Source organism: Chionomys nivalis, chromosome 4 (genome assembly GCF_950005125.1).
Source record: "Chionomys nivalis chromosome 4, mChiNiv1.1, whole genome shotgun sequence".
In the NCBI taxonomy this organism is placed as follows: Eukaryota; Metazoa; Chordata; class Mammalia; order Rodentia; family Cricetidae; genus Chionomys; species Chionomys nivalis.
This window is the reverse complement of record NC_080089.1, coordinates 21,889,882-21,907,375: the sequence shown is the minus strand read 5'-3', so window position 1 is coordinate 21,907,375 and position 17,494 is coordinate 21,889,882. Positions and strand designations below refer to the sequence as shown.

The 17,494-nt window shown below is 42.6% G+C and overlaps 1 protein-coding gene across 2 annotated transcripts in view; it reads left to right on the top strand.

Annotated features, from left to right (window-relative positions):
• The first annotated feature begins 1,301 nt into the window (after nucleotides 1-1,301).
• The window catches only part of Anln (anillin, actin binding protein), a 63,444-nt gene continuing 47,251 nt past the window's right edge, over nucleotides 1,302-17,494 (top strand). For both annotated transcript variants that reach the window (XM_057768021.1, XM_057768022.1), the window contains exons 1-5: nucleotides 1,302-1,472; nucleotides 8,012-8,165; nucleotides 10,056-10,367; nucleotides 13,341-13,726; nucleotides 16,038-16,260. In XM_057768021.1, the coding sequence (XP_057624004.1) occupies nucleotides 1,455-1,472; nucleotides 8,012-8,165; nucleotides 10,056-10,367; nucleotides 13,341-13,726; nucleotides 16,038-16,260 (1,093 nt within the window). In that variant the 5' untranslated portion in view covers nucleotides 1,302-1,454. The remainder of the gene's footprint in view (nucleotides 1,473-8,011; nucleotides 8,166-10,055; nucleotides 10,368-13,340; nucleotides 13,727-16,037; nucleotides 16,261-17,494) is intronic.

Here is a 17,494-nt window from a genome sequence, read left to right as displayed (position 1 = left end):
GTCTCTGCCTCCCGAGTGCTAAGAATAAAGGTGTGCGCCACCACCCCCGGCAAAGCTGTATTCTTAAGTTGCTCTTATTCCATGTCCAGAATTCAGTTTATGACAATCTATAGATTATTTTTGTTTTTAAATGCATTTATTTACTTTGTGTGTGCAGGTCACAGGACAATTTGCTGGATCTGATTTTGGCCTAGAATTCAGGTTCCAAGGCTTGGCAGCCAGGGCCTTCATAGCATGAGCCTTGTTGCCAGTCCCAAGCTTCCTATTTTTATTTAGCTTTCTGACTCGGGACGTGACCCTTCGACACGTTTCCCATCGAATTTTCTGCTCAATAAGGAAAGCATCCTCCATCCTGTCATGGGCCCAGTTAGTATACACAGACTCACCAGAGGCCTTGCTTACACACTCCTCAAGACTTTAGGTCTCACAAACACCAACCTGGGCACACAGAGCATGTAGATTTGGGTGCTTTCTCAACCTTTGGGTAAGGCAAACAGTTCTACAACTGGAGCTTTGACAGCCCTGTTTTGTTAGACACTGCTTCTTTGGCAGCCTGGGTCTGCGCATCTACAAAAGACCCTCCCAGGAAGAGGAAAAAGAAACTCAGATAAAGAGATATTGGGGAAGCAATTTCTGTCCTGCTTACTGGCTGGTAAACGGGAACTTTTATTAAAAACGGGCCTTTCAATTGTCCCTGCTCTCAAATGTAGAAGATTGAACTAGAAGTCTTCCCTAGTGTTCTCAGTGCTGACGTTTGGGTACAGGTGGCTGGGATTTGAAACCGAGGGGCCTATGAATGAATTTGTCGCACGGTCTATTACCGTTATTTTTCCCCAAGGACAAAGAACTAGTCACTGAATGCGAGTGTGGGGACCCACCAGAGTGGCCTCTCAGGAGTGTCAAGCTTGCAGTCCAATGCCTCTTCTGGTGGCAGAGACAGATGACATCAGGCCCAAGGGCCAAGGAGACCCGGACCGGATTCGTAAAGGCCCACCGAGGAAGAAGGCAGGGCGGCGGGAGCTGACGGAACCACGAAAGGACCGGCTAGGGCATGCGTGGGTGCGAGCGGGACGGAAGGCGCTCTCCCTAGGCTGTTCAACGGCAGGAACGACCCCACCCACGGCGACCAGGAAGGTCAGCAGCTCGGCACCAGGCAAGAGCCGCCGTGTCACGTGACCGAGCTCCGGGGCGGGGACAAACGCGGCTCGGCCCGTCCGGCCCCGCCCGGGCCCCGCGCATGCGCGCCGTTAGGGGCGCTGAAATTCAAATTTGAACGGCCGTGCTCAGCGACAGAACCGGCACTGAGGGCAGAGCCGACTGGGTGTGGGAGAGCCCGCCGCCCGGCCTCCTGCCTTCCTCCGGAGCAGCGCCGAGCCCGCACTCACTTCTTTCCTCCTCCTGAATTTGAACCACCGGACCCACCGTCTCGTCTGCCACACGTGAGGCCTGGGGCGATGGACCCGTTTACAGAGGTGAGAGACTCTGCGGGTGCTGTGAACCATGACCCCCGCGGACCCCCGCCCGCTCTGCCTGTCAGCCTGCGGCCCACCGGCGGGCCGCGCGGCGCGTGCGCATCGCGAGCGTGCAGCCGGGCGGAAGCCGCGGGGTCGCAGGCCGCCTGCCAGGCTTTGCGGCTCCCGCTGCCGCGGAGGAGACAGGGCAGCTTTAGACTCTGGGGTAAGGCAGGGAAGACAGGGCCTCAAAAACCCCGCGCTGGCCGCGAACTCCTTCCTCCACCTCCCACCGGTTCCCGGTGACAAGAGAGCGCACTTCCCTCATTTCTCCGTCCCGCCTTCTCCCGGGAGAGAGCTCCTTGCGGTCCTCTGGGACCGGTCCTGCCGGAAAGCTGGAATAGTTGGCAGGGTGGAGTCTGCCCGGTGACTCGTGCAGTGTGCTGGGAATCCGATGGGAGGTGATAAGGGCTTCACCGGCCCTGAGGAGCTGTGCGCTTAAAGAATCCCGTGATGAAATCAGCCAAGTCCCAGCGACCAGGTGCTCTAGCCGCGAGTTCCTTCGGACGTCTCTGCTCTGCTAACTTTAGACGTCTCATGCGCAGGATTAACACTGATTAAAAGGGAACGGTGTTTATTGTGTGAACCGGAATTATTAGCGTGTGATGGGAGGCTACTGTACTGTCCAGTGTTTATGTAGCACATCATTCCAACAGTGCCTTCCTCGTCTCTCCCTTGGGAATAGGGTCTCGAGTACGTTGTTAACCCTATTCTTTATCTCTAGTTTTAGCTTCGTGTTGCAGCTGTGCACTGACATTAAGGAATTTCCCGTTGCTGTTTGCCCATTCTTTTATTCCAGGACAGTTCCTCTTTTTTTTTTTTTCTTTCTTTAAGCTGTTGTGCAAATTTCAAGACTATACTGTGAGTTTTGCAAAGTGGACGTACGGTGATTCTGTACTACATTGGAAAATGTCATAGAAGATAGTAATAATTTAATCTGGGTAGTGTACTTAATAGTTAAATTCACAAGCTAAGCCCAAGATACTGAGTTTCGACAATTAAAGGTTTCAACACAACCGTTATGCTTTCCCCATGTTTGAAGTTCTCCGTTATTTTGAGGGAAACAGCACTATGTTAACTTTAAGCCAGAAGAGGGTTGGAGAGATGGCTAAGCTGTTGGGAACACTGCTCTCCCAGAGAACCCAGGTTCAAATCCCAGCACCCATTCTCCTCTCAAAGCAGTCTGTGACTCTGGTCTCAGGAGATCCAGTGCCTCCTTCTAGCCTCCACAGGCACCAGATCATACACATGTGGTACCCAGGAGTACATGAAGGCTAAAGACCCTTACACATAAAAATAAATGAACTGCAGAAAATTCTAATGGAAACATCCAGGACATTGTGGCAGCTTTAGAGAATAGGGATGACTGTTCACCAAATACCTGTCATTTACAGTGAATCTCTGAAAGTGACTTATGTCAGCTGGGCAGTAGCAGGCAGATCGCTTGAGTTCAAGTCAGCCTGATCTACAGAGCAAGTTCCAGGACAGCCATGGCTACATACACAGAAACTTTGTCCCAAAATATATATTTGTTTGCCTGAGTTTGAATTTTTTATTGAAAGCATTTATTCTTAAAACTTGCATGTCAGTAAAAATTACCACAATTCTAGATTATATTACCATTAAAATGATATTCTGTATTACTAAAAGAATAAAATTACTTTGAATAATGCTGTATGTTTTTAGTAACCGACAGGATCAACACACTTCAGAAGTTTGGTTGAGATTTGTACTTTTACTTAAAAATGCCTTTTGGAAGCTTGTATAAAACTCAGATAAAGAGAACCTTCCAGTCTGGGGCATTTTAGAACGTGTTTGGAAATGTGCATGCCTTAACTTGTAGTTTATATTCTGAAAAGCGAGGTCCATTGCTACTGGAATCACAGCTCTGACAGCTTTACCTTAATTGGTAATGAGGGCCCCGTAGTGAGCTCCAGCTTTGAAGGTGCTCAGTGACAGTGTTCATAACATTTAAGCACTGTGAAATGAATTTCTGATAGGGTTTTTGTTTTTTTGTTTTTGTCTAAAAAAGGACTAATGTCAATATAAATGACTTTTTAAACAAGTGTCTTACTTACTCTTACTCAAAACCATGCAACACAGAAAGTTATTAGGAATTATTTTTAAAAACTTCGCCCAGAGTGATTCCTTACCAATGCTGTCATGAAACAGAAAAGAAATGAACCCATTTCCTCATTCTCTTACTAACTCCTGTTTCACGTGCTACAGTCCTGGACAACATTCTTTCCCTTGGACCTGTGTTCTCCCTGCTGCCCTGATGTCGGCGGTTCTCACTTTACCAGCCTTTTCTGCTGTATAAACTCACATTTAACTTCCAGTTTGCAAGTTCATCTCTGGAGCTTCATTGACAAATCATAAATATCACTTGCAACTATCTGTTAAATGTGTTTCCTTCCAGAATGTGTGCATTCTAAACGGGCTGTTTTCTCCCATTCAGACATGTTTTTTCCAACATCAAACATATTTAAAAGCATCTTGTTGAATTAAGATATCAGATAGAAGTTTTATTTTTGGTCGGGATTGAACATAAGTCCTTGTAAAGACTGAGCTACACCCCCACACCCCATTTGAGACAGGCTCTGTGCATCCCGTATTGATCTCCAACTTTCCTGATCCGCCTGTCTCCACCCTCCGGGTGCTAGGATTATAGGGTACTCTACCACACTTCCTGGAGGTGTGATGAAACACTTCATCCCTCCCTCCCACTGCTTTCCTTTTCACATCCTCCATCCTATTCCTCTGGCTGGTTCCTGAAGCTCTAATTTTTGTTTTAAAGGAAAATATTTTATATTTAAATGATGCAATATAAAGAAGGTCTACTTAAAATACTGAGCACTTAACATGTAATTTAGAGGACATTATTTCTTCAATAAAATATCTTTGGCACTTAGTAGCCTTATTTTGTTCTTTAGAGTATTTAAAATTTTCCTCTATCGTGTGAGTTTTGACTCCGTTACAAACATTAGAGCACTTGTGTGTATTTGAATGGCAAAACCAACCACATTCTTGTGTTGTGAACCATTGCTGTGCTGACTCAAGTACTTGACCACAGGGAATGGAATGCTGGGCATGTCCATGCTGGATATAGTTAGGGTGATGGTGTTTTCTCAGAGTGATAGACTTTATCAAAAGATTACCAAACCGTTATGAATTTGTATAACAGTCTGATCACTTTTGAGTTGATTGAAGAAGATTTCTTTAGGGGATGAAGGTCGTGGGCTCATAAAATACTTTAATTGCCCAGCATTTTGATTGTTATTTCTTTCAGTGAACCTTAAGTTAGAAGATGTATTTAAGTGCAGAGTTGCGCCTTAACCCAAATTTTATTCATGTTTTGTTTTGTCTTAGGTGGAGTCTTGCTTAAAGACCAGGCTAGCTTGAACTAGCTTTGTGTATCCCATGCTGGCTTCCCACTCATGATCTCTTTACCTCCTCCCTCCTCAGCCTTGCGAGTATGGGACTACAAGAGTGGCCACCACACTTGATAGGCCTTGTGCTCCTTCTAAGGCTTTCTTTTTTTTTTTTTTTTTTAGGCTTTCTTAAAGGAATTCAAATAAATAGCTTAATCCCTATCTGTATTAATTACTGCTTTATATATGCAGGGTGGTGAATATCTATGCCCTTTAATTGTATGCATTTGAGGGAGAGTAAATTGTTTTGTATCACATTGGTTCAAATAGGAATGTCTATCAATTGAGAGTAAGAAATAAGGAATATTCATGAATTTATCCAGTGACTAAGATTTGAACTTATGATATTTTATATATTTATTAGTTTTTATTTAATAAAACAAGATATTTTAGCATTTTTCTCCTTGGGAAGTGTGTTATGAAAGACTTCCTGTTTGGATCACTTTTTTGCTGCTTGTCACAACTTCAGATCTGAGCATCTGTATTAGTTTTGAAACTGTAACAAATTATAAATTTAGATGGCTTAAACTGGGCATTGTGTTGTACCCCTTCCAATCCCAGTACTCAGGAGGCAGAGGCTAGTGTATCTCTTGCGGATTTAAGATCAGCCTGGTCTACATAAGATCCAAGAGACCCTGTCTCAAATAAATACATAAATTAGTAACTCAAACAAAATTTTTCAGTTCTATCAGTCATAGGTTTGAAGTGGGTTTAATCGAGTCAGAGTTGAGTGTGGGTAATATTTCATTCCTTCCAGAAGCTCTAAGAGAAAATCTATTTTCTCACCCCTTTGCTCTAAGGTAACATTGATAGGTCAAAGGGTTAGAACACAAGCATTTTTTGAAGTACCATTTTTCTGTCTAGCATACTGACTTAAACAACAACTACTTTCTGTTAAATATATTTTAATGGGAGAAGGTGGCTCAGTGGCAAAGAGCTCATGTTGCTCTTAAAGAAGACTTGGGCTCAGTTCCCAGCACTTCTGTGGCAATTCACAGCCATCTATAACTCCAGTTCCGGGGATGACTGTCCTGACCTCCACGAGCACAGGCATGCATGCTGTTCACCTACATACTCAGATTTTTTTTAATTTAAATTTTTCTTGCTAGAGATGGTTCAGCAGTTAAAGAAAGCTGCTCCCCAGAGGAGTGGAGTTCTGTTCTCAGCACCTATATTGAGTGGCTCACAACCGCTTCTTCTGGCCTCCATGAGCACTTAGATGGATGCATGTGTGAATTTTTACATGCAAACAAACAAAATTACATTATTTACTTGTGTGTGGGGGGTGGTAGTGCATGCATGTCAGGCACATGTGGAATGCAGAAGACAATGGGTTCTTTCCTTCTACCACATAGGCTCCAAGGATAAATTCTAGCGTCAAACTTGGCAGCATATGTGCAGTCTCACCATATTCCCTCCCTGCTCCTCCGCACCCACAATCCCTTTTTTATTCAGTGGCACAGGAGTTTGGCCAGTTGGGCTCAACTGGCTGTTTATCTGTTGGTTTTGTCTGGCAGTTCTGTAGTGTTTCTTAGTGTTATGGAAAATTACCTGGAGTTAGATGCCATAATGCTGGCATTCAGTGGATTTGTTTCTTGAGCATGCCAAACCTGGACTTTGCTCATCATGTGTCTGAAGGGGAACCCCAAACAGTGGGGGCTCCTCCCTGACCCGTGATATGCACAAACCACACCCAAACGCCTGTTTTTACAGAGAGGAAGAGAAGTTAAGTGGCTGCTTTCTGACTCAGGCAGAAAACAGCAAATGACCTCATAACGTGTAATTTTTAAGGGAGGTCTGTGTGAGAATGGGCTAGGATGTGGTGGTAAAGGAGGTAGGGTGTGAGGGGGAGAGGACACGGGGAGGGACAAAGGACTACCTCTGGACAGAGCGGAGACAGACATGGCCCATAGGCAAGCAGTGGTTCATGCAGGGAAAGGGAACCCTGTGTTAGGATGAGGTGTTTAATTTTAATTGGCCTTGTTAATGAGGTGAGCCAAAGGAGGCATTTTTTTCTTTTTTCTTTTTCTTTTTTTCAAGACAGGCTTTCTTTGTAGCTTTGGAGCCTATCCTGGAACTAGCTCTGTAGACCAGGCTGGCCTCAAACTCATAGAGAGCCTCCTGTCTCTGCCTCTCGAGTGCTGGGATTAAAGATGTGCGCCACCCACCTGCTCAAAGGGGGCTTTTGATTTCTGGACTTTGGTACCAGGAGGAAGAAGTGGCCAAATAAGGGAATAGACATCGGTGGCTAGCTTTAGGAATGTAATTTAAAGGTTTTAGTAAGGTAGAGGGAATGGGGGAGGAGCATGTGCCAGAGCCACATGCTCAAGAGGGCTAGTGTCCCTACAGTGCCAGCCCAAGAAAGGGGGTGCAGAAACTGCAAGCCTTTGGGGGCTTAACATTGAAAGTCACACAGTGTGTTACTTCTGCCATATTTTATTCGTCCAAGCAAGTCATAAGGCCTGGCCAGCCAACCCAGATTCAAGAATGGTGATACAGAGTTCCTGTGTGTGTGTGTGTGTGTCTGTGTGTCTGTGTGTGTCTGTGTGTCTATGTGTGCAGGTGTGCATGCGTGTGCACATGGTGGCAAGGGTTTGATGTGTTTTCTTCCTCAGTCTTTCTCCACTTTATGTCTTGAGCCAGGTTTTTCACTGAGTTTCAGGAATCCTGACCTTGTCCCTCCCTGGTGGTTCCTGATGTATGCCACCATGCTTGGCTTTAAGTGGGTACTAGGGGTCCGAATTTAGGTCCTTATGCTTGCATGGCAGGCACTTTATCCACTAAACTATTACCCCAGTCTTAAAGTATACCTTTTGATTGGAACAAAAACTTGAAGCATTTTAAATTTTGGTAGGTGTCTTTATATACTGCTTATTAATATTTAGATTGAATCTCGTAATTTTGATGTTGGGATGCTTGTTCATCTGGTAAATTTTAGTTTGATTATTTGGGATTTTACCTTTGAAATGTGTTTGACTCTTATCCTACATACCAGTTGTTGGTTTTAGCAGGCATCTAAGGTTTTGTGGACCTCTGGCTAACCTTTGTTTTAACACTGGTATAATATAGAAGTTGCTTGAACGAACCCGTGCCAGACGAGAGAATCTTCAGAGAAAAATGGCTGAGAGGCCCACGGCAGCAGCAAGGTCTACACTACATGCTAAGCGGGGCAGAGAGCCACTTTCAGAAGCCAATAATCAGCAGTCCCTCTCAGGGGGTGAAGGTAAGACTGGGCAGGGGTGGGGAGGGGCTAAAAATGTCATGGATTTTGGAGGATATGAGCCCCAAACATTTTATTATGTACATAGAAGAACCCGTCTTTAGGAGACAGATGCAACAGCCAATGGAGCCAGGGCAGCCTTCTGTTGTTTTTCAAGGTTGTTAGCTCAGGTCTCAGATCTGCCAGAAGCCAGAACAGAGAACTTTGGTGTCTATGAAACTCATGCTCTTAACTTTAAAAAATTTAAAACTTCTTTTTGGAGATTTACTTATCTTTATTTTATTTGTATAACTGTTTTACTTGCGTGCATGTCTGTGTAGCATATGTGTGCAGTGCCTGTGGAGACTAGAAGAGGGCACTAAAACCCCTGGAGCTGGAGTTCTAGACAATTGGTAGCTGCCATGTGGGTTCTGGGTTCTCTGGAAGGAAGAACAGTTCTCTTAGCCGCTGGACCATGTTTCCAGTGGGCATCTTCCAAGTTTTTGTTTGTTTAAAAGAATATATTGTTGTCTGTGTGGGCAAGTGTGCCCTGGTGCGTGTATGGAGACAGACCATAGGCCTATTCCTTAGATTGGTTTCCTCTCTTCACCTTTCGTGTGGGTTCTGGACAGCAAACTCAGGTTACTAGGAATGTGCAGCAAGCTTGTTTACCCATTGAACCATCTCACTGGCCTTTCATTCTAGTTTAAAATATTAATGTTCTTGGCTGGAAAGATGGGTCAGTGGATAAAGTACTTGAAGCACAATTGTAAGGACAGGAGTTTGAATTCCCAGCACTCATGTAAATTCTGAAACATGGCAAGGGACACAGGAAGTAGGGACAGGGTTGTCACGGCAAACTGGACATCTAGTTTAGCTGAACTGATGAGCTCTGAGTTCAAGAGAGAGATCCTGCTTCCAGTTACAGTGATAAGTAGAGCACGTGGAGGAAGACACCCATGTCAACCTGACTGACCTGCATGTACACCTGCACACACCTGTGCCACGCACAGAAGAGCACGCGTACACATCCCCTCCACATACTCTTCCCGAGAGGTGCAGTGAGGCTGTGTTCTAGGTAAAGTGAAGCCTTGTTTTGAATGATGCCCTTAGGATCTCTCACATCCTGTACAGATGGCCATAGAAGTTTCAGTGATGAGACGTTAAGTATTTGTGCTGGTTTGTTTGCTGTAGAACAGATAGTTCAGTTGCCCTCAGACCCACTTCTCTCCCCTTCTGCATTACTTTAGCTATTGTCCATGAAAGGTTGTTTCACAAATAAAAACCAAACAAATCAGAAAGCCTGTTTTCTACAACCTAGTTTCTCCAGGCTTGATTTTTCTTCCCTTAAAATAAAGTGAGCTATGAGATCCTTAAAGTTCTTTAGAGTACGTGGTGTGTGTGCTATTTGTTCCTGTTGTCTTAAAACTCCATACAATCTTATGTGTGCATCTTGACGATGTTTACATTTATTTTTATTGAGGGTTTTAACAGAAAAAATGACATGTTTGTTCAAAAAAAGGTGGTGTTTTTTTTTAACCTAATTTCAAAGTTAATGAAAGACAAGTTTTTGCATTTTTCTTTTCTTTTTTTTTTTTTAAAGATTTATTTATTTATTATGTATATAACATTCTGCCTCGATGTATGCCCACACGCCAGAAGAGGGCACCAGATCTCATTACAGATGGTTGTGAGCCACCATGTGGTTGCTGGGAATTGAACTCAGGACCTCTGGAAGAGCAGCCAGTGCTCTTAACCTCTGAGCCATCTCTCCAGCCCCCTGCATTTTTCTTATAACAGAAGTAGCTCAAGTATTAGAGAAGTCTGATCCCTCATTAGTAAGTAGCTACCTAGTTTTTAGGCTGTGAAACTGCAGGGTTTCAGTGTGGGTTTTTGTTGTTCTTTTGGATCTAGAGAAATCTTGTACGAAACCATCACCATCAAAAAAACGATGTTCTGACAAAACTGAAGTTGAAGTTTTGGACTTGGAAAATAAAGAACCTGTTGAGCCAACTGCTGCAAAACCTTGTTCTCCAAGGCCTGAACCCCCTCAGGCCCAGCCCCCAGCACCAGCTGCCATCAGTGATTCTGCGGCTGCCCCAACATCGCTGCTCAGCATGGGCAGAGGGCTAAACTCAAGATTAGAAGCATCTGCCGCCTCCTCTGTTAAAACTCGAATGCAAAAACTTGCTGAGCAACGGCGCCATTGGGATAGTGATATAGCAGGTATTAAATGATATGGGTGGTCCTTGAATTTCTTTTGGTAAGATTCAGCTTGGAGTTGGATATGGGGGTTCTTGTTTTTAATCCCAGCATCTAGGAGGCTGATACAGGAGGATTATAAATTTGAGGCTAGCCTGGAAAGGTAAGTGCTTTTGTTTTATCTATATGTGTATTCTTTGCTTATAGATAATTGATATGCCAGGAATATATTCATAAAAAATGAATGAGAATGAAACATTCTCACCGACGTAGATCTTGAGGTTCTTGAACTAATACAGAAACTTCACCTAGTACTGAATTACTTTCCGTTTGCAATGAAAAAGTACTGACCCTCAGCTCTATATTCAGGAATCCTATTCTTCGGTTCACTTATCAAATTAGAGACTAAGGTGTGCAGTGCTCCTTGGTAGGGAGAAAAGGTTTCTAAAGCATAGTCTCATGCCACAGTCTGGGAGAGGGTAAATGAGTGACCCTTCCCTGCAGGCCAGTTAGTGGTTCTGTACAGTGCTATTTTTGTCACTAACTGTATTGATTCCTTGACTTGTTGGGTAAAATCCTTGAAATGGCTTCCCATAAATACCCGTATTGTATTTTGAAAGGAACTGAAGTCCAGAAAAAATATAGATAGGAAAAACTTTGGATTAGCATCTCAAAAGTATGGGGAACTCAAGGTGTGCTTTTGTCTCTTGATTATAAAACCCTTTAATTAGGGTGCATGGCCAGAACTAAGACAAAGCAATAGGAATAAATTGATAAGCTTCATTTTTAATGTAAAAGAATTTTGGGTTTTCCAGTATGTAAGTATGTATACACGGTGTATGCCTGGCCTGTTGAGCCCAGGGAAGGGTGTCAGAGCCCCAGGGACTGTTGAAAGCTGCCACGTGGTTGTTGGGAACTGAACCCAGGTTTTCTGGGAGAACAGCAAGTACTATTAATTGCTGAACCATCTCCACAGCCCCTGCACCAAAATTTTAAAAGAACATTTATTTTAGTCCGTGTATGTTTGTGTGCATGTATGTCTCTGCTTGAGTATATGCATGCATACAGCTGCACATCTGTGCCTATGTGGAGGAGAGGAAGAAGGCAGTGGGTCCATCAGAGAGAGAACCAGAGTTACGGGGTTGCAGGATCCCAGCTTGTTCTATGGTGTTGGGGTCTGAATAACAGTCCTTGTAATTGCACTGTAGGTACTCTTAACCCTAAGTCATTTCACCAGCTCCTCACTACTATGCATTTTAACTGAAATTTTGAGTAGTATTGGACAACAGAAAGTTTGAGGTATCTTCCTCCCCCGCCTTTATTTACTTATTTGTTTATTTTAAAGGTTTTATTTTTGTAAGTGTAGGGGTGGTGGCATTCATGGGGAGGTCAGAGGACAACTTGCAGGATTCAGTTCTTTCCTGCCACCATGTGGGTCTGGGAAATGGAGCTCAGATTGTCAGGCTTGGCAAGCATCTGTCACAGTGGTTCTCAACCTTCTTTTTTTTTTTTTTTTTTTTTTATTCTTTTTTAATTAAAATTTCCAACTGCTCCCCGTTTCCCATTTGGTTCTCAACCTTCTTAACGCTGAGGCTCTTACACTTCCTCATGTTGTGGTGGCCCCCAACCAGAAAATTATTTTCGTTGCTACTTCTTAATTCTAATTTTGCTACTGTTATGAATCATAATGTAAGTATCTGATAATGCAGATGGTTTTAGGTGACCCCTGTGAACGGTTTTAGGTGACCCCAAGCTGTGAGGTCGAGACCCACAGCTTGAGAACCACTAATCTATACCCACTGAGCCATTTTATCACCCCTTGTTTTTAAGTAAAATAACTTATTACAGCACATATTTATATGAAAAGAGTTTACAAGGAGGAAGAATCTTTTGAAACAAGATTCCTGAGGTTTTAGAGGGGTGGAATTAAATTTTCAGGCTGGGGTAGAAGCTTGGGCAGATGGAGAATGGGGGTGGGGTGTCTCTTCTCTTAATTGCATATATAGAGAATGATGCGCCCCAAACCTTGGTTTCCTTATATACAAGGTTTTTGAACATACAGGCCTAGATCCTTCATCAGGTATTACTAGCTGAGATTTGTTACACATGAAATATTGAATTGTTCAACTCTTTGCTATCCTAACAGCCATTTACCATAAGTAACCTTTATTTAAATTAATTAAAATCGAGTTCCATTTCTCAGTTCCCCTAGGCACATTTCACACATGTGTTGAGCGCTACGTGTGTAGGTGTAGACACCTCTCTTATCTTAGAGCTTTATGTTGGGCATCATTGGTCGACTTCAATTTTTAAAACAAAAGGATTCTGTAGGTTACAGTCTTAAATAGTTCAGTATTATAACTCACAGAATTAAACGTGAAATATACAATAGTATCTTTAAATTATAAAAAAATTCATTTGTTTGTATATGATACGTATGTGTGCCTCAGCACATGTGTTCTCACTGTTGTGTCCAGCTTTACATAGGTTGACAAGATTCAAAATCAGCTTCCCATACTTAAGTTACAGGCACTTTGTCCATGGAGCTATTTATTACCCCAGCACCCAGCCGTACCTGGTATCTTATAGCATCCATAACCTATTAAAAAAAAATAAATAAATAACCCGAAAAAGTACATGTTAAGAGTGTTTCAAGGCCGGGCGATGGTGGCGCACGCCTTTAATCCCAGCACTCGGGAGGCAGAGGCAGGCGGATCTCTGTGAGTTCGAGACCAGCCTGGTCTACAGAGCTAGTTCCAGGACAGGCTACAAAGCCACAGAGAAACCCTGTCTCGAAAAACCAAAAAAAAAAAAAAAAAAAAAAGTGTTTCAATTTGGATTAAGTACCATTTGATTTGAAAAACATGTCACATTTAAGTAATATAATATTTCATGCATGTAATTAATCCCTTAAAAATTCTGTATGAGTTGAATGTGTGATTATACATAAAAATAACTGTTGAATATAGCTTTTGATTTTTCTGAAAACATTTTCAGATGATGTATCAGAAGGCTCACACTTCTCACCAATGCCATCCGAGGAAAAGGCTGCTTCTCCTTCCAAGCCACCCCTTTCAAATGCCTCAGCTACCCCAGTTGGGAGAAGGGGCCGTCTGGCTAACCTTGCTGCGACGATTTGCTCCTGGGAAGATGATGTAAGCCACTCATCTGCAAAGCAAAATAGTGTACAAGAACAGCCTGGTACCACTTGTTTATCCAAATCTTCCTCTGCAAGTGGAGCATCTGCTAGCATCAATAGTAGCAGTGTTCAACAGGAAGCTACATGCTGTTCCCAAAAGGATAGCAATGCCTCTGTCAGTAAAGCTCCATCTTCAAGTGCTGCCGATAGATCATTGCTTAAAGCCTCAGCGTCCAGCTCTGTGGTGAGTCAATACCATTTTGGTCTTTTGAAACTTTTGTTATAAATAGTAATATCGCTATGTATTATGTAGTATATGTCCAGCATATTTATGTGTTTTTAGAATGTTTTATAAAAAATGAAAACTATAAATTTGGTAATTAAGATGGATTAACATTAGCATTAAAATTAACATTTTGTGACTGAATATTAATTAAATTTTTAAAATCAAGAGTATATAATAATAGAATATGATGGGGCCTCTTTTGGGCCATTTGGGAAAAAACTGAAATTAATCCCTCCATTAAAACACCTTTATAAGTATGTATAAATATGAGATACTGAATATTTCTGGGTAGAGAGTATAACCCTGTATCTGTAGTTGCCTCCAAGGAAGGCCCATTGACAAACAAGAATGTAGCAGTGACATTTTCTCTATTTAACACTTAAAAGTGTTTGGAACTTTTACTTTATGTGTGTAATATTATCTCAGCAATTTAACAAAAAGGAAAAAGAGTGTTGATATTATTGCTGAAGATGACCTGTTAGTGTAGACAGTTTTGGATTAACCTACCTTCAATCCCACCTCTGAAATATAGTGAGAAATGTGACTAGGTACAAGTTACTTAATATTGTAAAAGCTTATTTTCTTCATTATATAAAATCAGCATACAGGGTTATTAGAAAGTTGATCTGCTTAAAATACATAGCATAGTTCCTGGCTGAATCCTAGTTATTTTTTATAATCAACTTTCAAGTCTATGATATAGTGTTTGAACAGTTCTAATCTCAAAAATTCAAATCCAGCCGGGCGGTGGTGGCGCACGCCTTTAATCCCAGCACTTGGGAGGCAGAGGCAGGCGGATCTCTGTGAGTTTGAGACCAGCCTGGTCTACAAGAGCTAGTTCCAGGACAGGCTCCAAAACCACAGAGAAACCCTGTCTTGAAAAAACCAAAAAAATAAAAAATAAAAAAATAAATAAATAAAAAAAATTCAAGTCCAAAGTGATTCAAAATTCTGAATGAAGCCTTCTGAGTGCTTGATACTACAAGTGGGAAGTTCCACGAGAAACTGCGTCATGCATTTTGTTATTTGTGGTACAGGGAATTGAACCCAAGGCTTCCAGAATGCTGAGCAAAAACTGTCATTGAGCTGTGCTCCCACCCTTTTTGCATGAAAAAAAATTTTTTTTCTTTTCTGGTGCTTTGAGACAGGGTTTCTCTGTGTAGCCCTGGCTGTCATGGAACTTATTCTGTAGACCAGGCTGACCCTAAACTCAGAAATCTACCTGCCTCTGCCTCCCGAATGCTGGGATTAAAGGTGTGCACCACCACTGCCAGGCTGAAAGTATTGTTTTGTTTGAGTTTATTTGGTTTTTCGAGACAGGGTTTCTCTGTAGTTTTGGAGCCTGCCCTGGAACTAGCTCTTGTAGACCAGGCTGGCCTCAAACTCACAGAGATCCACCTGCCTCTGCCTCCCGAGTGCTGGGATTAAAGGCGTGCGCCACCACTGCCCAGCGAAATATTTGTTTTTAAGATAATCTAAAATTGTTTCCAGGCAGTGTCTAAGGTGTATATGTAACAGAATTTAATTATGTGTTTAAGCTTGGGTCCCATCCCAATGATACTTCATTGAACATAGCGGACAATGAGGACTGCTGAGAAGTCAAGAACAATGGCACTGGGTTTTGATCCTACTGCACGTACTGGCTTTGTGGGAGCCTAGGCAGTTTGGATGCTCACCTTACTAGACCTGGAAGGAGGTGGGAGGTCCTTGGACTTCCCAAAGGGCAGGGAACCCTGACTGCTCTTCGGGCTGATGAGGGAGGGGTACTTGATTGGGGGAGGGGGAGGTAAATGGGAGGTGGTGGGGAGGAGGCAGAAATCTTTAATAAATAAATAAAAAAAAGAAAGAAAAAAAAAGAAATTCAAAGTCTTAAACACTTCTATCCCAAGTACTTTTGAGTCATGAATACTCAAGTCATATCTTATTGAATTGATATTAATTTAGTTAAAAATAATTTGATGTAACATAATTTGAAAGTTTAATAAAAGTACTAATCCAATAATTTGAAATTTTTCTAATAAAACTGTGAGTGACCCTACCTCTGATAACTACTTAAATGTCAATATATTGTGAGACTAAATTGCCTACAATTTAAACAGCAGCATTTTATAAGCTGATTAAAACCATTCAAGTTAGTATGATATATTAGAGAACAGAAGAACAGTATTTTTGGTGAGTTGTTTAGCGGCTGCCAAGGAAGTGGGGCTTGAGTTGTTTGTGGCTCTAACTGTGATAGAATTGCTGTTTACCCTGTGTTGTCCTGTTTCAGAAAGCCACCTCTTCCCCTGTGAAATCTGAGGCTCTCACCCCCAGTACTAAGAGCTGTGAGGCACAAATTCCTGAGATACTTCACAGAAGCGCTAGCCCTCTGAAAACAGAGGCATTGAAGCCAAGGGAGAAAGCAGCTTTACCCCAGGCAGTTCAGACCAAAGAGGAAGCAAACAGGGACGTTTGTCTGCAGTCCCAACCCAGAGACAAACCTGCAACACCAGGTTACGTATGCTCATTTTCAACATTTTATTTTATGTTCACTTATTGTTTTCCGGTTTGTGAGTCAAGATCTTCATATGTATCTCAGGCTGGCCTGGGACTTACAGTAGCCCAGGCTGGTCTCCATCTGTAGATCCCCATAGTCTCCAGGGTCTGGGGAGTTGCTATGCCGACAAAGATGACCTTGACATAATGATGTTTTATCTTCCCAACCACTGAATTGAAGCTTCCTTACTGGGCACCTTCCAAGGCTACTTCCAAGGCTAGGGTACAAGCATATAAATTTGTACCTGTCTTTTTTCACACAGATGCTGAGGATTTAAATTCAGGTCCTCATGCTTGCAGGGCAAATGGTCTTACCTATGGAGCCATCTCCCTGTCCACTCCCCAACTTTTTTTTTGAGTGTATTTCTTTTTTGACACAGGAGCTAATGTGCCCCAGGCTTGCCCTAAGCTTACTCTGTAGGTGAGGATGACTTTGGACTTTTGATCTTCTTATTGCAGGCATGCACCCCCATACCCAGTTTATGCAGTGCTGGGGATTAAACAATGGGACTTTGTGCCCTTTAAGTGTATATTCTACCAACTGCCATATCCCTAGCCTGTGTTTAACTCAAGTAGAGTAAGCAGAAAGCCATTGACAGTTTCTAGATGCACTAAGATGAGGATTGGAAACGGAGAGGTCAATGGTAGAGCTCTTGGATGCACGCGCTCTGAGTCTGATGTCCAGCGTTCACGAAGCTGCAGGCAGGGTGATGACGACAGTGACAACAGAAAAGAGATAATTATAGGGTCCTTTGGAGTCACAATGGTTTTTGTTTGGTTGGTTGGTTTTGGTTTTCAAGACAAGGTTTTTCTGTGTAACAGTCCTCGCTGTCTCTCAGACTCAGATCCACCTGCCCCTACTTCCCACGTGCTGGGATTAAAGATATATACCTGAAGTGGTAGTAAATGACACGTAGTCCTCAAACTATGGCCATATGTTGAATTCTGCTGTTTGTTCTCTTCTTCAAATAAAGTTTATTATAATAGCCACATCTGTTTATTTCTTTCCTGTGACTTCTTTCAGTCTTTACTTTCATGTCTATCGCAGGAAAGTGTTGTCAGCCTCCGATATATTAACTCTACTTTAAATAACAACCTTTTGGTAGAGGTGGCAATATATATAAGTGTGTGTGTTGTTCTCTTTTACACTTGATCTTAGCCAAAAGGCTGAGAAGCGATGTATTGTCCTCT